The 21022-nt window shown below is 31.9% G+C and overlaps 2 protein-coding genes across 3 annotated transcripts; both read right to left on the bottom strand.

Moving 5' to 3' along the window:
- Positions 1-1934: 1934 nt before the first annotated feature.
- Positions 1935-12573, bottom strand: LOC110992173 (tetraspanin-5). Of its 2 annotated transcripts, XM_022257884.2 has the most exons (9): positions 12296-12573; positions 11362-11482; positions 10327-10400; positions 10114-10188; positions 7971-8069; positions 7415-7594; positions 6406-6519; positions 5223-5339; positions 1935-4760 (listed from the first exon to the last, which is right to left on the bottom strand). In XM_022257884.2, the coding sequence occupies exons 1-9, from the start codon at positions 12383-12385 to the stop codon at positions 4692-4694; spliced, it is 939 nt and encodes a 312-aa protein (XP_022113576.1). In that variant the 5' UTR covers positions 12386-12573; the 3' UTR covers positions 1935-4691. The 2 variants fall into 2 exon arrangements, with proteins under 2 accessions (XP_022113576.1, XP_022113575.1); XM_022257883.2 differs by lacking the exon at positions 6406-6519 and having other exon boundaries at positions 12296-12570.
- A 1055-nt stretch (positions 12574-13628) lies between these two features.
- Positions 13629-19908, bottom strand: LOC110992137 (serine protease 42). Its single transcript, XM_022257829.2, has 11 exons — positions 19765-19908; positions 19060-19265; positions 18374-18576; positions 18124-18190; positions 17716-17760; positions 16004-16175; positions 15521-15729; positions 15158-15351; positions 14451-14508; positions 14139-14183; positions 13629-13748 (listed from the first exon to the last, which is right to left on the bottom strand). Exons 1-11 carry the CDS (start codon positions 19845-19847, stop codon positions 13672-13674), a joined length of 1359 nt encoding a protein of 452 aa, XP_022113521.2. The 5' UTR covers positions 19848-19908; the 3' UTR covers positions 13629-13671.
- Between the last annotated feature and the right edge of the window lie 1114 nt (positions 19909-21022).

Here is a 21022-nt window from a genome sequence, read left to right as displayed (position 1 = left end):
AGGTACCCTTTCTGTCGACATTATCACACTTTACGTGTTACCTACGTGACCCGTCGAACTGTTAAGACTCTAACTTACGATCGTATGACTCAGAAACATTTCCAACAACTTTCTTAGATTTTACTCGTTAGAGAACAAAGTCTTAGCCATTATGCTGCGTTTGATTCATATTTATTAATATGGTATTAGAGTTAGAGAAAATAAATAGACTTATAGGTAATAGATTTAATGCGAAACAGTCTCCTTGGAAAGAAAAAATAAATACTGGCAGGCCATATATTAATAATAATAAAAAAATGAACATTCTTTTGTATTTTAAAAAAAGAACTAATTTGTTTGGGTAGTGTCGAAACGTGGTTTAAAAATGAAAGAAACAGGTAGGGTATAATAATTAAAACAACATATTGAAATATAACTGTAATTATTAAAAATATTACTATTAATATATAATGTAACAATTATTATTAATTCTTAAAATACATCAGAATACTTGCATTAACAAAAATCAGATCCATCGTTACAATTTATAAACAATTCCATAATACGATCTACCTATATTTACTACGCAAGGAACAAATTTAAGGCAAAAGGAATAATTGGCATTATAATGCTTAAATGCAAGTTTCAGTAATAATAAACATCGACCTCAATAGCCTAGTTCTGTACTTTATGATGGGTTCACACTTACAAACCAGCGACAAAATTGTTATATAAATCAATAGTGGGTTGTTCTCTTATTTATATAGAACGGCTAGCCGTTTCGCTCATCTGATATTAAACTTCTAATGAATCACAATTCCAGAAGACGCGTCCTTTCAAGGAGTGATAAATATATGGAAAAAAATATTATGAACCTACACATAATTATTTTTGTAAAGGTTAATTCGCATCAGTGATGCAACGAATATATATTTCCCGAAGCTTTTATTGTCACCTGAGACATTATTGTTGACCAGTGGGAACGTTTGAACTTAAGAATATTGTGCTTTTGAACAAAAAATATCATTACTTAATTTGAATTGTTATATATTAGTAAAAAATAATAGTGTCTTAATTATTGCCATGTTGAATTAATCGTATTGACCGAATGGTAGGTTTGATATTGGTATCCGTTAAAGCAGTATTCGTTGCATCACAAGTTGTTAGCAATTTCCTATTGTAGTTTTAATTTATTGTTGCATTTACTATCCGTAATAATGACGCTGTACAAGGCCGATGTATCGCGTACATTTTAATGTAAGTACACAAAGGGCAGTGCCGTGTACTTCAATGATAGAGATCCGATTAAAATACCTAGATTATAGTTGTACTCTGTGGCTTGAAAGCTTTTGTGCTAATGAAAAAATCATATTGCGATTCGTGAATCGAAAATTTCACTTTCCTTATTTTATTGAACGCAAACGCTTCAACTACACAATAACCAGTCTGGCCAAAACAAATCAGATTTTATTTTAATTCTATAGAATAAGCCGCTAGATAGACATGGAATCGCTTCATAGGATTAGCCTGGTGGATTTAAAATTGTAATTTTATTTCTATTTATACTAAACCAAATACCGATAAAAAAACCCATATTAACTCTGATTTTTAAATCCGTAGAATTTTGTATTTTCATATGAGTTGCTATTTAAAAAGTTCTCCACCAAAGAAAGGACCTTTGTAGACAATAAACAATAAAATGCTACGTATTTTTCATGTCTTACCTACAAAAAGGTAAAAAAGTTTGTAATTTCTGACATGTCAAAAAATTATATCTGTCAGAATTTTACGGATTAAATCAGAGTACATATTATTTAAAAACTCAACTAAGACGCTTTAACTCTAAGCCCAAAAAACAACGCTAGCAACTTAATTGAATAACGATCTTTAATTAATTGTCTAGAGATTCAATTTACTCTTACTTTTTTAAATTCTGCTTTAAAGGGTCTTATTGAGAGTCTTTTATCGGTTAGGTTAAAAAATTTATGAAGATTAGACGAGTAGGGCAGGCCAGGCTGAACATGTGGCAATGACTCACGTTTACAATCTATTTCCAGTCTTAGTATAATCTCAATAAATTTTGTGCATTACCAATATTGTGATGTTCTTAGGAAGCTAAAGGGCGAAACAATAACAATATACATTTATAATACAATTTACCAATACGTAAATACATTGCTTAAAAAGAAAATTGTAAAGAAATAATTTATATAAAACTGTCGTAACAAAATTTCGTAGATTTTTAATAAAAATATAAGATCAAAGCAATACAAATTGTGCCAAGTCCCGGTATAACCTTAAAACTAATAATTAATACGTAAATTTTACAACACGTAGTCCATTCGAGATAGCAAGTCATTGTCAGTTTGATTTTTGTCAGGTTGATTTGACATAATTGACAATCGCTATCGCGCACGAAAATAAAATTGATGTGTCATCACAGATATTGGCAGATGACAGTTTCATATGTCAACTAACAATACTGACAAAAAATCTTTTGCCTTTCCCATTAGGGATAAATTTAAAAAAAATAATAATAATGACAATTTAACATCTCTTGTACGTCAACCTAAAACTACTTGCGATTGTCAATTCTCAATGCAGTGGCGTAGCGTAGTGGATTCGGGCAAAATATTCACAATAAACAATAAAAATATTTCAAAAATTTCATAATTGTATCGCAACTCCAAATTCGGACACATTGAAATGCACGCAATGTTTTATTGTTTTTTTGTGACAAACCCCCTTCTTTGAATGATATATTGTTGTGATTACTGGCAATACCGTCTATAGTTACTTGCGGAGATTCTCAGTATTTTATTTTGTGCTTGAATCGTTTAGTATCATGTTCAGAATTACTTGGACATTGATAAATTTCTTTAATATACATATATAATGTATTTACGTATTAATAAATTAAAGTTCATAAATAAAAGGACGGCAAATTTGATTTCCGCTCCGGACGGCCCAAACGCACGCTACGCCGCTGACTGAATCAATGCAATATACAATCGACAATGACTTCGTATGAGACCAGAAAATCAATAAAAATGAGTATTACTAATCTTAATTCTATGTAAATAATACTATATTAAAGGCTATTTATATTGTCAACCATTATTCTCCTGTCGCTCGGCGCGCGACCAACATTATACCGCCCATACTTATATACTCGAGTGTAAATATTTTCAGATTTTTTGAGTTATTATCATCATTATGATCGCAGTATTTGACTTTATTCTATGAGACTCAAAGTACATAAATGCCAGTCCTATAATTATAATATATAAATCTCCGCTAAATTCATCTCACAGCTCCTGTTAAGGCTAACTTGGACATTATTTGAACACATTGTTATACAATGAACTCATAATATACATTTTATTTTGACATTAATTTTGAAATTTTCCTTCATCGTAGTTAGTAACCAGAAGAGATTCAATTAGACTAATATTTTTTTAATTAATACGGGAATAACGTTGCACCTGTGCCAGTAATCTATAAATCTCAATAGCAATTCCATTAATGTTCATTTTACGTTCGTCTTGACAGAATTAAATAGCACCTCCGCTTACAATAATTATTGGAAACAGATGACACATACAAATAACGAGATTAAGATAAAATTGATATTGCGCCATCTATGCTACTAAAGTTTTTAGTTTACTGATACGAAATATAGATGGCGCTATTTCAATTATGTTTTCTATAGGCAAGTTCTTTCGCACAGAAGTGGTATTTAGTACATTTTTGGGTACAAATACAATCTGTTTCCGTACATTTAAAATGTATATTATGAGTCCTGTATATAAACTACACTTGAGAGCACAAACGAATTTTAAACAGGTAGCATATGTCCCTGATAAAAACATTTGCGCAAAGGAGGTACAATCGACTTACTCTGTACTCGTGTCTTACGTATACGCATACATGAATTTAAATTATGTAAATATGATATTGAACACTATTTTCTTATTTAGTGATTAAGTCAACAGTAATTATTGGCACATATGACACACACATTATCTATGCTTGAAAATGCATTATTGAGGATTCCTCCAAAAATTTAAATGTTTATATTATTTTTGTATATTTTATTTTTAAGAGCTTTCCTTACTTTCGTTGACAAGTGGGAGTGGGAGGGGCTTGCAATAAATCTGCTAACATAATGCTTAAACAGCCTCTTAGTATGGAAGCCACTTCATATGTATAGTTTTTTTAGATTTGTTAGGGCCCTTTTGTAACCAAAAGTAATGTCAGAAGTAAGTCGATTCAACCTTTACCACATTAATTCTAACATTGTTCATTGAGTTCTTAAATAGAAAAGGGTGAAGAATTCCAAGTCAAGCACACAGCAGCAAGACGAGATTAAAGACCAATTTTGAAGATTTTAAGGCTTTAACAATTAACAAGCTAAAAGGAAATACATAACTCTTAAAAGCTGTTCAACTATAACATTTTTAATCAGCATGCTCATCGATCAGCCATGCATATGTAAAATCCAATATGACTTTAACTGTGACCATGCGTAACTAACCGTGTTTTAATAAGTTAAGATATTTTCTTTTAAACGACAAAAATAATACGGAAAGATTGTTGAAGTTAGCGCCATCTATGGACGTGTCCAGGCATTAAGAGTGAGTGTAGAGCGGCAGATAGAGGTCGCGGGTGTTACGTCTGTGACGTCACACGGCGGCAGGAGAGGCTGATTGTCAGTGCCATTTTGACTTTTGCGCGAATATGTCAGCTCGGAGATTCTGTGCGAAACATATGCCAAGAATCTGAAAACATTATTAAAATTAAAATCTACATTAGAATAAATTATTTTAAATAACGATTCACTGTTATTTTTAAGGTACTTGCCTTTGAAATACCAACTAAAATAATGTTTCGTCGGGATTCGAATATAGGACATCGAGTTAATGGCTTATAGCTCAGAACTCTTCATTTGCGTATACCAATTAAGTAAAATGGCTACATTGATTAAAATAAAAATGCAAATTACATCTACTGTACATATATAATATCACTGGTAATTCTGACGGATTTTAGATTTTTGTAGACATCCATCAAATCCAATCTATAAACATATTATGGTCGTAAAAATTACCTGTGTTTTTTTAAAAATAAAAATATTAACATGCCATGCCCACGTTAAGTATGAGTTCTTGTCAGAACGTGACAAACGAGTCATACTTAGCGCAATCTCGCCCCTGAATCATAAAGCATGCTTCAATACTTACCTGTGCAAAAGCAGTGCAAACAGCGGAAGTAGCAACTACCAACAAATTGTGATCAAACCATTCTTCAGCTGCCTCTAAACATCCCTTTTCATATATTATCTTAGCTATATCATAATTCTATAACAAAGGAAAAAAACAAAAATCATAAACATACAATCATCCTTGCTATGTCATAAAAGAGTGATAAGGACAAAACAATATTATTTCGTGAAAAAATGAATAACAAATGTTTTTCAGGCAACAAAAGGAATCAAGCGATTTTATTAAATTAAACCTAAGAACATCACGCAAAATCAACGCAATACACGTTCTAATAACTAAAAACAAATGAATAAAAAACTGATCAGACGCAAACTTTATGGAACTATTTGAGTTCTTGTGGCATCCTTATTACATATTATTAGTGTTAATATTGTCATATTGTATTAGGTGGAATCTCCATCTCCCCTCTCTCTGTCTACAATGTTACTAATTGGTCAAATACTGTTTGTAGGAATGATTTGGTTGACCTGAACCTTTTTACGTGACAAAACATAGACAAGTGTCTTGATAAATAAATGCCGGATATTTATATATGATATATTTATATCCAGTCCTATATATTTTTTAATGGCTTTAGGTACTTCGCCCGTGTCGTGTAGATGGAGAAGGCACGAAGGAGATTGATCGGTAATCCAGTCCTATACTCTGATTTTTAATTCCGTAAAATTCTGACAGCTATCATTTTATGACATGTCAGAGATTACAAACATTTTTGGCCGGGCACATTTTAATATGAGTCCGAACATCTGACTCTATACATACATTTTATTAAGTGCGATATAACGCTATCGATTATATTTTTAGATTAGTGTTTAAATTGTTCCTTTACCATAATTCAATCGTTAACTAATAATTTCGTATCTATGGATAAAAACAATATCCAACTTTAGTACAACCCCTCATTCCCACTAGATACTCTATTTAATTCTTTACTTATATTTTAGTAACTACATTCTGTATATGTAGATTAAAATTCTGTTTAATTCACTCATCCCTTTTTTCCTGTACAAACTTTTATACCTTGTAGCTACAAGGTATAAATTAGTTAGTATAGATAATAAATTACACCGTATTGTTTTACGCGCGAAAGGAATCATAAAGTTTGCGTCTCCACACATTACACAAAATGTTTAGTGAGAACCTGCAACGCTAATGGTCCTAATACTGTAGCTGCAACGGGCGCAAAATGTCGTTGGAGCCAATCTTCACCCGCTACCAAACAACCTCGCTCGTGTATTACGTGTTCGCTTACTTGCTATGTAAAATATATTATTTATATTTAGGGTATGTTTCACAATGTACGGTTACTTTCCAAATAAGCTTTTTATTACTTATTGGTAGGATAAACAATATTGCTGCGTTTCACAACTGTTAGATAGCGCTATTCGTCATGAAACGCGAAGTTTCTTATTCGGAACTTTTATCTTCCGAATAATTTATGTGTTGCATAGCTTTTTGGTACTTTATCCATAAATTGTGAATCACAAAGTTTCCCAATTTATTTCACTGTGCGACTCTCATTCCTGAGGCCGTCGGTTGAAACCCAAAGACCAATGGACTTTCTATGTGCATTTAACATTCGCTCGAACCATGAAGGAAAACATCTTGAGGAAACCGACATTAGTACCAAAAAGTCAGGCATAGAAAATTCAAATGATCACGAAACAGATACAGAAGTCTGATGCTGAGATCTATAAAAACGCCACTTGTTTTTTATACATCACTGTTAACATTAAAAAAAATTGCTTATTAATCAGCAGCTATGACGTCACAATCTATTCTTATTTGAATATTTTTTGAGTAGGGAACCACCAATTCATTATAATTGTATTGTAAAAACAGTACTGCAGCAAATATTCATTGACTTCTTCCGTATCTTTAATAATGACAACATATGACAATGGACATATAAAGAAAAATATCAGATACACCTGGCTACTTATCACATTCAAATTCTTATTCATTTATCAATTTCTCAAATTAACATGTTAGTTTCCAAAGGCACTAGCAATAAAATCTCCACCATGGCAATATGGGAAAACTCCTAGTATCGATTACTCTTTCGTCTCTTTCTGTTAAATTGCGTTCACAATGTGTGGAAAAGAGACAAATATTTAGTTAAAACGCTTAAAATATTTTGTAAATCTTACATAAGTCGGCTTCCTGACGTCATAGCCGCACTGTTTGTTGCGTATAATATCTTGCGGTTTCGTGCGGCAACAGCTGAAAGGAACGCCGCAAGCCTCGCGCGAACCGACAACGCCGCTCGAACAATTGAAGTAGGCGTTCCTGTCCCAGTCACGAGGACCTTCTACCCCACAGCATTGTAACTGGAATATTTTATACTTTATGAATGATGTATATTATTTTTACTAAATTCAGAATTTGCCGCGATGCTCGGTTGAAAGTGAGCCTGTAGTGACTTAGACTAGACATTTCTTTCGCAGCGAAATCATTTTTTTTAATACGGAATTGAAAAGCACACAAAGGTTACGACAGATGACAAAGGCTGAGTTCGATTCCAGACGAAACATTATTCTGACAAAAAGTAAATCACCAACTAACTTGCCTTATAGAATACTCAACAAACGTATACGTGTTACGTATTTACAATACTCATGAATAATCATATGAATCATGGCAGCGGGTCTACGTTAATAAAATCCTAAAAAGCTAGTATAAAACTAGAAATGTTAAAATACAAACCCATTCTTCTTGAATCCAGTCAATTAAGTTTTGTTGGTCAGGATCCTCTCTGTAGTGAGTGATAAATGTTTGAAATCCAGTTGTGGCTTGGGTTTTAATCTACAATAAAAATATTAAATCATAAACAATATGGAGTTGGCAAAATTTTATTATGGTAGGGGAGCCCACGATGCTGAATGGGGATTTACTCGAGCGTCGTGGAGACCTATTGGGTTGCAAAGCTTAGATGATAAGAAGAAAAAAATGTTATATAATATATACCTTTTCATCGGTGGGGAAAGCGGCTATAGATGTTTAAATATGTAAAAAAAAACTGTTGCATGGACATACTCGAGCGCGTCAGATATTGATAGCATCAATGTCCTACGTATTTTTAATAATGTACGTATGTTAATCTGATCATTTGCATGATGGGGGTGGTTGACGTAAGGGTTAAAAATGAAAAAAAAAATTAATCGAGCGCGACAGGTTTTCTAAGGGGGTGTTAAGTGCACCAAAAAAAAAGCTCTCATTCAATCTGAAGATTTCGATCTGACGCAAACTCGCAGCCATTATTATAATGTGCAAAAAAAATTCGCCATTTTGAAATACTCGAGCGCGTCAGATTAAGATATATATGATTCAGATATCTAGAGGGATTTGCCTGATCTGACAAAAAAAATATTAGAAAAACGGTTCACCCTAAAGGCCATCCCTGCAATTCCATTCCTGGGCGCTTAAAATTGTACTTATGAGCTCGCTGAGTTCAAAGAAATAATATTTCTATGCGTTAGAGCTCTCCCAGCTCGAAAGTCTGATAGAAGTTTCTTAGAACACTATTTTTGAAATTTTCAAACCCCAATAACTTTTGAATGGATCAAGCAATTTTCCCGCGGTTGACGGCGATCGACGCATTTTTTAAGCTCTAAATATTTAATAACATCAAAAACGATAATCCGATATGAAATGTCGAAGTTATGTGATAGAAACACTTTTTTCGGTTTTCTTTCGTTCACGATATCTCTCGAACGAATCAACCGATTTTGACCAGTTTGGTGGCGATCGACGTCGTTTTTCAAGCTTAAAGGTGGATTAGTTTTTAGAAGTTGATGGATAAAGCCGTTTAAACGTTATTGCAAAAAAACACTTTCAAAAAAACAAATTGTTAATTTTTTAGATTTTTCAAAATTTCTCAAAATCTATCGGTCCGAATCGGTTCAAATTCACATGAAATCTAATTTTGAGGGAAACGCGGTGAAGGAAATGTAGGCATCACGCAGCTGCACGCGTTTATCGCACGAACTTTATCGACGAAATTTTGTTATTTCGGCTTGCGGAAATCGTCAGATTATATATTTTTCAATATTCTTGAATTATTTCAATCAAAATAAAAAAAAAATTAACTATGCTCGAGAATGTCAAGATGACGTTTTTTACAACTTTCTGCCCTCCCCTCTCTTTACGTCACTCTCAAATTGTCAGATTAGTGGAATATACACTTTTTAGGATGTGATTAACTCACACTACCTTAATCTGCCGCGCTTTAGTAAATCCCGAAATCCCCTCTTGGGCTCCCCTACTATTATTGATTCACATCAATTACTATAATTATTGCAGGTATTTTATTAACTAGTAAAGAAAGGTTGCCTTGGACTATTTCGAAATGGTAAATCCTAAATTGATAATACAGATATAACTTTGGTAGTATGCAATGAATATAAAAATAAGTACATTTGTAATTTAACCAAAGAGAAAAAATTATGTGTAGTAAATATTTTTTTTTATAATATCAGTCCTGAAATACTATATAATATAGTCACAAAACAGATAAATTTATGTAAACAAAGTATTTAAATCAACAGTATTATGTCATGCAGTTTCTTCCAGGAAATCCAGACATAAACAAATTATACATTTATAGCTTATTCCCAAAATTTAAAGTATTCTTACTATTAAAAATGTTTAGCTAAACGAAAACATCTTGAAGGAACCAGCATGCCTTAAACATTTTTTTATTTAAAACCAAAAAGTCAACAGTATGTGGCACATCACTTACCTGTCTATTAAGAAACCACAAAATAGATACTAAGGCCACATTTTTTTTAATTAATGTTAAAATTACAACGGTTGAGTGGTTTAGAATTATCTTAGTAGAAGAACTAACCCAATCTTTGAAGACGAAGAATAATATGCCAGCTGTCATTTCAGCAAGCAGCAATAAGGCAAGGAAAACGGCATACTGTAAATAAATACAAATAACCATTTATTTTAGCTTTTCGTGGTACCAGGATAATTATTTTTTTTTTAAACAAATATTTGTTAAAAACACATTATCTAACATTTAAATGAAAACAAAGTAATAGACAATCTAACTTACACAAGCTAGCAAACATGTGTTCTCACGCAACGCTCCAATGCAACCAGTAAACCCAATAATGAATGTAATTGTTCCTGAAAATTATAATTACTAGCTGTTATGGTCAGAAGAAGTAAAGTAACAATTTAAAAACCAGTAATAATAATAATAATACTTAATAATTATATGGCCTCAAGTTTGGTGAACATACAACTTTTTTTTTTAATTTCTCAGTCAAATATAAAATAAACACAAAAAAACTCTATAAAAGTATATAATATGTCTCGTAACAGTATTCCCTTCTAGTGTTAATTATATGAGAACCACATTCTCAAGGAACCCTCTTCATTATTCATTCATTGAAGACCACAAAAGAATGGATGTGATAATTTATAAGAATTATAATGTATTTCAATCTATATGTAAATTTGTATGTAAAAAACATTGTTTAAAGAATTTTAGGCCAGTAGTTCATACTACTTGTATTGTAATAGTGTCACAATTTACTTTGTTTTAATTGACATAGATACTTTCAATGGCTCATTTGTATTGTATGTTCAGAACTGACCTTACCTCAATAACAATTAGCAACAGATAGTTACGAAATTGAAGTATAAGTAGAATACTAATTTCATTCTAATTTAGAACAAATATAGGTCAGTTTGTGAATTATTTCACATAAATGACATTTTTAAGTTTATGTTAGAAAAATGTAATAACATTAAAACTTTTTTAACCTATTACATTGAAATAAACTTTTATCAAACAATACTAACTTTATATAAAAGCAATCAGTATGTAGGACCTTGATTATTTAACACATAATTAAAATAAATAGTATAATTTAAAGAGAATAATAAAATAAAGTTAATATAAGTTTGGATATACCATAGTGTTGGTTGTACATAAGTTAAAATTAAAATAAATGTTTATGTAAATAAAATATCTATCAAAAACTAAATCATTTTATCAGAGTTATGCTCTCCAAACACTTGGATTGGTTGTTGGAACACACGTTCTGAGACATTAAAACAGTTAAATCAAATTCTAACTTACCACAACATATAAATATAAAAGCAGGATCTAATGCAATATTTGTGAGCCTTGAAAGATTACTAAAAGTGTCCTTTTCACTCCATGCCCAAATACCCACCGCTAGTACAATAAGTCCAAGAAACTAAAAGAGAGAGTTTCAAATTAATTACTACCATAAAAAATACCTGAAACCAGACTGAAAGTAAATTTTTTTTAGAATTTAGTCAATATGTTGTGGCCTATGGGTTTTTAAGTTAAGTCAAAAAAGTTCAATAGAAATCAATTGTATAACAATATATCTTATAAATCTTCTTATGGTGTCTAGAACTAGAAGGTTTTTGAAATTCAAAGTAAGCACTGGTTTTAGTTAAACAAATAATATGACTTATAAAACAACTAAGAAAGCTAAATCAAATATGTAATGCAAAATAACAAAAAGTTAAATGAGATAATGGAAAAAGAAAATACTTATCCCATTTTTCAAGCAAGCAAGACATTTAAGTACATTGATATTCAACTATATTTTAATGTGATACCATTGTCTATGTTCCCAGTAATTCTCTAATTATATAAATTTTGTGTAACCCATGTCAAACAATTGTCTAGCAAGTGTTCACATGGCCACATGCTGTCTATTATTTCTCAAAATCAAACTTGTAATTAAAACCCCTTTGTAATTCATCTTCTTGGTGTCATTTAGAAATATGAAGTAGTAGTGTGTAGGACTTTGATTCTTTATTTGGCCTTAAGAGTGAGGTTTATATTTTATATTTTGTCTTTTTTAATTCTCAAGAGCTTTTAAAGCAGGATATCACTATCACATCTAGTCCAATTCAAGACTAGTGAATGGAGCCTTGAGTCACACAAAGAAACAAGCAATGTAAGATTACATTAGTCGTCGTAAATCGTAACTGCAACAGAATCTATATTATTACTTTTTTATTTCATTACTTACCCAAAAAAGGACATTCACTCCAAAAATAACATATTTAAGGCAACAGCTAACTTCGGTAGTGTCACGTCGATATTTTCTAATACTAGGCATTTTAAAGCATTACTTTCTCGTTAATAACTAGAAATAAACTTGAATAACGTTAAATCGTTAAGATAATACTTATGGTCTACATTTGTCTTATAATTTTACTTTGTTAAATGTAGGTCAAAAAATTAAATAAAAATAACGCGAACTTAGCGAAGTCAAAGAACGACCATTTCTAATTCAATACAATAACCAAAATCCAAACATATTTCTAAGGACAGTTCTAGTTGTCAGAAGTCACATATTACTTTCTAACCTGTAGTAAGTGTAACTCAGATGACAGCTGACACTTGACAGTGATTGTAGTTAGCGGGTAACGAAAACCACAGTGATATATCTAAGAACTAAAAGTAGAAATTATAGACATATTCGGCCCGCTATTTATTATTGACCATGATATGTCTCCTTCCTAATTTTAATAAACGTTTGTCGTACACCTTGATGGGTTATGCCATGCAATGCCTTGATGATTGATCATTTCATTATTTTATTTGTGATTGTGGTTTGGAAGATGGTACTACTGATTACTTTTTTATTTTTATTTATGGCAATAGTTTTAACTCTATGCCAGTTTCAATTAAAAGGTAGGGTAAAACTACATGCGAGACAAAATAAACAAAGACATACAAAGGAAACAAAGGGATAAGCTAGTAAAAACAAAATATATATACATAAACCTATTAAATCTTTACATTGATTATGAAAAAATATAATATAATAAAGGATTGAGCAAAAGGCAGAAGATTGATATAGTTATTGTAAGGAATTCAGAAAGGAGGTGCGGTTATATTAGGAATAAGAAAAGAAAATATGGTTGAGCTCTCCAATATCTTCTCCACACTCACAAATATTACTATCAACAATATGAAGCCTTGCTTGCTTGATCAGGTGTAAATGTCCTAAATCCATTCGGAAAATAAGACTGATTACTTATTACTACGTACTACCCTACACCGAAAAATATAATTAATAATTTAAATTTATTATTGGCGCTATTCGTATACGATAATTATTATATATTAATCTGTTAATAGTGAATGTGAAATACAAATATATATTTACACGGCAGATATCAAATTTTTTTGGTGCTTCAATTAATGCTACATTTAAAAGTTGTTTTAAATATGTCAGCTGCCAACTCGTGTGAAAGCTACGTTGAAATTGAAACTTGAAAATTTGTATACAAACAAGCAATCGTATTTATTTTAATAATCACAAGTGGTATAATTCAATTAATTAAAAAGAAACAATATAAATAATTCAAATACATGTAGCGGAAACACATAATTATTTTATTCGTCGCATGTCTCGCCACTGGAAGAATGTCGTTTGACCCAATCTATGTAGTTACTAACTTTTGTGTAAACGCCTGAAACAGAAAAATAAGAAAATCAATAAAGACCTACATCACGCTTATTAACTTTGTAAATGGTGTCTACAATAATAAAACGGTTATCTTGTCTAAGTATTTCAAGGTGAAACAAAAAGAATAATGGCCGAATATACCAATATTAACTAAGATATAATTCTTAAACATATAGGTAAAATTTACAAATTTTGTTTTTTTTTTAATTTCTCCTGCTAAATGAACAACCAATATCTACCCGTGTCTAAGTTACGTACAATCTTATTTCATCATATGATTATGAAAGTATGACCTTATAATGAAAGAAATACGTCGCAGTATTGAGTTTAGTTTGTAGTTTTTTTGCACACGTGATTTTGGCAATAGACAAATAATAAGAAATCGCTCACTTACCTGGATACCTTGAATCAGCACATCCGATACCCCATGATACTACTCCTAAAAAATAGTTGAAATGGTTATTTTTATTGAAATTAATTTATATTTGGATCTTTCTAATTATTGTTCTCGATTATTATTGGTTTATTGCTCTTGGAATTCTGTAATCAATTACATTTATGATCCCCACTTCAATCACAAAACTGGGTAAAATAAGCGCAAGTTGTTATCCGCCTATGTGCAGATAAAGAATCGTTATGGCTGAAACTGTATCATAATTTATTTAGTAAGTTAGTAGTAGTTACACGTTTCGTCGCAAATAAATACCTGCTTGAACGTAATGTCCATCTGGTTCAAACACCAATAGAGGGCCTCCACTATCACCCTGCAATCAAAATATAATGTGTCAGTAAAATTATTTAAAACCAACGTACATTTTTAGTTTTGGACAACATACGTTTGTAGTGACTATTCACTCATACATTAATATTGTACTGGTGTGTAGTAGTCATAACCGTTTGATTCGTTTGTAATATTTTTCATGTTCATTAGTCTAGATCCAACTATTGTACCTAGCGCTCGTAATAAATTAAATATATTCCTTTTTTTAACAGTAAGACAAAGGTAGGATAACTAACAATGATTTCATCCGTCCTACAAAGATCTTACACGTTCATTTAAAGATTGAGAGACAAACTCTACGTTAATCGGGATGGATCGGCGAAATTTATATCGCACTTAGTATTTGTTTTTAATCTGATCATGAATATACTTCTTAGCATAATAAATAAAACGTGGAAAAAAAAACATAATTTTTTCTACTTTTTTTCTTACAACAATATCACATAAACTAATTAAAAGTGTGTTCATTTCCATGCAAAATGGCGATAAGAAAAAAACGACATAAACAATCATTTAATTTAAATCAACAAGATTACACTGGGTTATAATAATAATTTCCAATTATTGCACATTGCATACTTGATCGTTGGCTCGGATTAAATAATAAACTGCTTAAAAATAACAGAAAATACCTGACAGCCATCTTTTCCCTTCGAGAATGCACACATCATGGTCGGCTTTAGATGCTGTGACAGTTTCGACTTGATGCACTCTTCATCTGTCAATATTCGTAGGCTCGCCTTTAAGAGAACCTTTGAAGAGGTCTTCTCAACGCCAACCCGACCCCAACCAACTATTGTGCCTACCCTATTGGAAAAATCTTGGCCTGGAAAAATTTATGACGGATTAAATCGGAGAAGTAACGCCAAATGATCGTTAAGTTTATGGTAAAAGAAAAGAAGACAATGTGGAAACGACACTACGTTGGATATAGTTCTTTAATTTTCTTCTAGAAGAGTTTTTTATTCAACATGGTTGGATTTAATCGCATTTACCTGGTTTCGGAAGGCATATAGGCACAATGTTATCACTAAAATCCACTGGTGTATTTAAAGTAGCAACAGCGATATCGTTTTCATCGCGAACCGCAGTGGACGTAAAACGCTCGTGTATTTTCACACTAGATATATTCCTTTTCTCCACCTCGGCTAAATAGTCCAAGTTATCCAGACCAATCAATGCCATCATATCTTGAATATTATCCCTAAAATTTCAAAGCGTACTTAAATTAAAACAAAAATTAATGTAAAAGAATTATGCAAGAATTAGTATTCTAGATTGCTCAATGTATTTCGGCGAAGGTTAAGGTTCACGTTCAAATAGAGAAATGCTATCGTATTTCTATTCATTTATATACCTGTACTATTTTAAGACTTATAAATAATGCGACAAAGTTTACTTAAATACTTGGTGTATATAATTAACAAGAAATTTAATGCTGCTTTTTACCGTAGCGTATAATAAGGTGATTTTCTTACCATTTAAAACAGTGTCCTGCACTCAGAATATGTCTGTCAGTTATCATCGCTCCACCGCAATGCATTCTCTCGTTTTTAAGGATCGCAACTGTCCATGGAAATGAATGTGGCTCTGCTCGTCTACCCCCAACAATCCTCATTGATACTATGGTATCCGATGGTCTCCCACAATCTAACAAATACTTTGAATCACACCTGGGCCTTTCGGCACAAAAATTGTAAAAGCCCCGTTATGTAAAAAATGAGAATGATTAGCTCAGCGTCATAAACAATTGAATGGCGTTAATGTGTCACGCATGACATGTACTGGCATGCCTTAAACCCGAATAGCTGACGGCCTGTCAGGCACAGGTTTTATATATTCTCATTTGTTTTTTTAATAGGCAAATAGCACGGTGGACATTTCAAAATTTCAGGCCACTAGTCTTTTTGTTTTATTAGATGTTAAATATATTAATTTAAATTCTCTCGAGTACGGCTGTTCGGTTGCGTCATGATAAGATATGATGTGCATTTAATATATAGATTCTTAGCTCAAGAAGACTATTTGTTGAACAGAAACCTTATTAATCTTAAATCTTAATTTTGTTAAACCTTATTACAGTACTTTAGTTAATTAGAACTAAGTTTGGTATTAACAAAACCTGACCTGTGTTTCCATATTTTAGTTGTAGATCCTATATGTCGCGTGTATGTCATATAAACTCTTTCATATAAATATATATATAAAATAAAATATAAAAATATGTATAACGTTAAAAAAATACTTTTGTCGATGTTACAGTTATTACATTTCTAAACTTACGACAATCCGAACCGATGATTTGCACCACCTAAACACAGGAAAATAAATTCCTGAATATAATTAAAAATCCAACAAATGATATAATTTGCGACTACAGACCTGAGCAATCACGAGGACAAAACACAACATTGTCTTATGTTAATAATGTTTTCTAATTGGTGACACAGCCAGTACTGATTTCTACTCACTAAACGCTTTAAACATAGAACGAGGAATTATGCACGCGATAATGTCCTTGTAGATTTAATACGCTGCGGTTTGTAAAATTTACTGCATATGTCTAAAACCTTTACTATGTAGGCAAGACATTTATAAAATTTGGTAATTATTACACATCTAAATCACTCGAATCAAACAACAACATTTTATGGCTTTTTATTCCAATTATATGCTTAACATAAAATATTCTACAATTTTCTTATCGTACTATTTCACGGTGCGCTACGAACAACGATTACAAAGATTCAAGTTAAATTTGCACAAATAAATATTATTCAAATTATAATGGAAGTTATCGAACTCTAGGTAATTAATGAAAATTAAATGGATTAACGAGAACGAATTACAATGAGCGTAAATCATCTGTTACAACCGAAACTTAACCGAATTGTATTGTTGATTAAAAGATATTGCTTCGACCCAGGAATTTATATATACCTATAATATGTATACATTAGGTGGTTTTTTTTAACTCATTCTAAAATCAATCTTCGATATCTTACGACAAATAACCAAATCTGAATAAGGTATTTAATTTTTTTTAAGTCTTCTTTTGTATAATTCGTCCATTAGGTTCATTGAAGTCTTGGCTTTATCAAATATTCTTACTGTAACTATATACAATAGGTCCCATTTTTAGTTTGTTGTCTTATCCATGACACGTATTTAGAGACGACAGTGTAAACACCTGGATAATCTTTCTTTGCGCAGTCGATTCCCCATGAAACTATACCTAAAATCATTGTTGATTAAGTTATGCAAAATTAAAAAAAAAATCAGTGGCGCTACAATCTATTAGGTTTTGGCCTCATATTTTTGAATCTGTTTCATGAACATTTTTAGATCTAATAGGCAAGTAGGTGATCAGCCTCCAGTGCCTGACACACGTCGTCGTCTTAAAAATGTCGGTTTCGTCACGATGTTTTCCTTCACCGTTCGAGCAAATGTTAAATGCGCACATAGAAAGAAAGTCCATTGGTGCACAGCCCGGGATCGAACCTACGACCTCAGGTATGTGAGTCGCACGCTGAAGCCACTAGGCGTGTTAGCTTTTTGCTCAACAAAATTCAAATAAAGCTTATTAATTATTACTTACCAACTTGGTACCACTTCTTGTTTCGGGTTTTATTGTGTGTTGCAAACAACGGGCCTCCGCTGTCTCCCTACAAAACATGAATCTCTCTTATGCCTAGTATTAAAAAAAATAGCTTTCAACACACATTTTTGTTATATTGTTCAGCTAAATGTAATGTCAGAACTGCCTTAACCCTGGTGGCGTTTCATGTTACAATTTTAATATAAATTTAGTACTTGTAATAGTTCTCGTATTTAGATATGATACTCACTTGGCATGCATCTTTTCCAATATTGTAAGCACAAACCATAGTGTCACTTACAAGATTATCTTTATAAATTGTTGCCTTACTACAAGTCCGCATATCCACTAACTTAACCCTGGTCTCCAATAAGTATCGGGAGGAAGTCAGGGCTCCTTGCCTAGTCTTTCCCCAGCCAGCTACAGTTAAAAACGTGTCTCGAAAATCCATATCTAAAAAAAATCTTTGTAATCGTAATTTGATTTATTTATTATTATTAAAACTTGCACCGTGTGTGTATCGCGTGTGTATATGATTTAGTCTGTTGATACTGTAAAATGCATTAAATAAAAAAGCTATTATTTTAAATATTATTATTATTAGTCTTACTTTTTGTTACTTAATTAACTTACACTTATTAATGTTTGATATTAAGGTGAAATACCATTAACACGGTACCATTATGCTTTGAAGTTGTTCATGAGGGTATATGATCGCTTACGAATTCCAGAATATGCATTATTTCAGTCAATTTATATAAAACCATAATGCTTTAAACTTTCTTCAAGATTTTCACATTTCCTTTTGGTGAATCGTACAAAATCTGTTAAGTTTATCTCCATATAAAAATAATTGTGCATTGATCTTTTCTACCCATCTACATCTTGTGTCTGTTGTTTTTAAGATTGTGTCCGTATTATATATTACCTACTTACTCTCATCGGGTAGACAGATGGGTCGTACTGTGTCGGAAAAGTTCAGTTTTCTATCCAAAGTCAGAACAGCAATATCGTTTATATCCCGAACGGCATTCGAAGTAAAGGCGTGGTGCTTCACCCCATGTTTTAGCCGCACCACAGTAAATGACGACCCTAAACGGTCATGCATACCAACGTTTACTGTCAGGTCTTTGAAGCTCACACTGTAAAATAACCGAGATGAGTGATAAGTGACGGCTAATTATTGAGTGAAATATTTTTCGCTATGTCACAAAGTCAGGCGTGGTTTCATGCACTTACTCAGTTGTAGGTTCAAACACTCACTAACTCTGGCGTACAGTCATTCACTTACTAACTCAGACGTTGATTCATGCTTGCATTAACTCAGATGTAGTTTCCCACACTGTGACATACAGTTATGCACGTACCGACATAACTGTATGTCAGAGTACCGACCGTACCGACTAAATCAGTCATAGGTTCATACACTCACTAACTCAAGCGTAGGTTTATGCGCTCACAAACTGAGGCATAAGTTTCTGCACTCACTTACTTCAGCGTAAGTTCATGCAGTCATTCCTGAGCCGAATGTGAGAAGGTGTTTTAGCAATATATTTAGAAACTTGTGTTTGAAAGGTAAAGACAAACACTATAAGTAAAGTGATTGTTTATTAAAACTAAGACAAGACGTGAAACACGTACCCAAATGTTATACAATGTCCAGCGGTCAGGATGTGCTGGTCTGTTATAATGGCTCCACCGCAATGAAGCTTTGGGCCAAGCATAAGTGACACCAGCCAAGGATACTGATGGGGCTGAACCGTCGTTCCGCCTACTATTCGACGATTTTTACCAGCAATCCCACATTCTATAATTTATAGTCAAGATTTTCAACCTACGAAATCTATAAGAATTTGCTTGTATGCACAGATTTTTTATAGGAACGTGTATAACTCACTTTCTATATACTTATCCGTACAAAATATTATATATCACATGTATATCGGTTTTTAAAAATAAATAGGACAATACAAGTCAAGTTACGTACTGTGTAAAAGCCAATAATGATTGGTTTATGATACCTACAGATTTTAAATCAATTAAAAAAATCATGGCTATTTATGCGTTCATACATATTGATGCCAAGAATTAGTAGGATGTTAACTAATAATAATATGGAAAATGTTTGTTATTACCACAAGAATGGTGATTCGTTTTTTTTGCTGTAATCTGAAAATAAATCGCTTTCGTTAATCAACTAGCTAGATAAAACAATTCACTGTGCCTGTATTTATCACGCTACTTACTATGTTAAGAAGCGAATAAATGTAGAAAATAATATAAAACCTCATTTTATACAAGTACAAAATATAAAATTTACGAAGTGTGGCGTAAACGTCATATTCATAAAATGAACTAGAGATTTTCTAGCAATAAAAAACTTTTTAATTAAAACCTAAATTAAATTTTATTGTATAATCACAGTTTTTTTACATTCTGGAATTATCCATTATTAAGTTACTTGTCTAAAATCTGAACATAAATTTTCTATTGAAATAGATTATTTTATTATTTTTTTCTAAAAAAATTTTGCAAAAATATCTTTGAAAACAATCTTTAGTTCCTTACGCCCAAACCCAGTATCATATCTCAATCCATCTGAGATAAACATCCTAATCCAAATATTGATAAAAATGTGCCAATAAACAATGGATGGATTGTGATAGCCATCTGTCGTTACAGCTAAATAATCAAGGCTGGTCAATCGCTCTAGGCCACTGCTGCTTCACGACAAAGCTAGAGCACACTCTATACAACAGACTGCTATCAATTTAGTGGAACTTTCATTGGAATGTCGAAAAATTTCACGGTAAACCCCGACCTTGCTCCAAAAAAATTTTTTTTTTCGAAATTTGAATTAATTTAAAGTAAAAAATTCTAAATTGATGGGGCAGTCGAA

Source organism: Pieris rapae, chromosome 8, assembly GCF_905147795.1.
Source record: "Pieris rapae chromosome 8, ilPieRapa1.1, whole genome shotgun sequence".
Classification (NCBI taxonomy): domain Eukaryota; kingdom Metazoa; phylum Arthropoda; class Insecta; order Lepidoptera; family Pieridae; genus Pieris; species Pieris rapae.
This window is presented reverse-complemented; position numbering and strand designations above follow the sequence as displayed.

Coding starts and splice junctions, on each gene's coding strand:
- LOC110992173 (XM_022257884.2), bottom strand. CDS start 12,385: ATGCCTAGTATTAGAAAATATCGACGTGACACTACCGAAGTTAGCTGT. Junction 8,070..10,113: donor TCTTCGTCTTCAAAGATTGG/GTTAGTTCTTCT, acceptor TTTTTATTGTAG/ATTAAAACCCAAGCCACAAC. Junction 5,340..6,405: donor TAGGACCATTAGCGTTGCAG/GTTCTCACTAAA, acceptor CCTTTGTTATAG/AATTATGATATAGCTAAGAT.
- LOC110992137 (XM_022257829.2), bottom strand. CDS start 19,847: ATGCTTGGCCCAAAGCTTCATTGCGGTGGAGCCATTATAACAGACCAG. Junction 16,176..17,715: donor CGCAAAGAAAGATTATCCAG/GTGTTTACACTG, acceptor AGTATTTGTTAG/ATTGTGGGAGACCATCGGAT. Junction 13,749..14,138: donor TGCTGATTCAAGGTATCCAG/GTAAGTGAGCGA, acceptor TTTCTGTTTCAG/GCGTTTACACAAAAGTTAGT.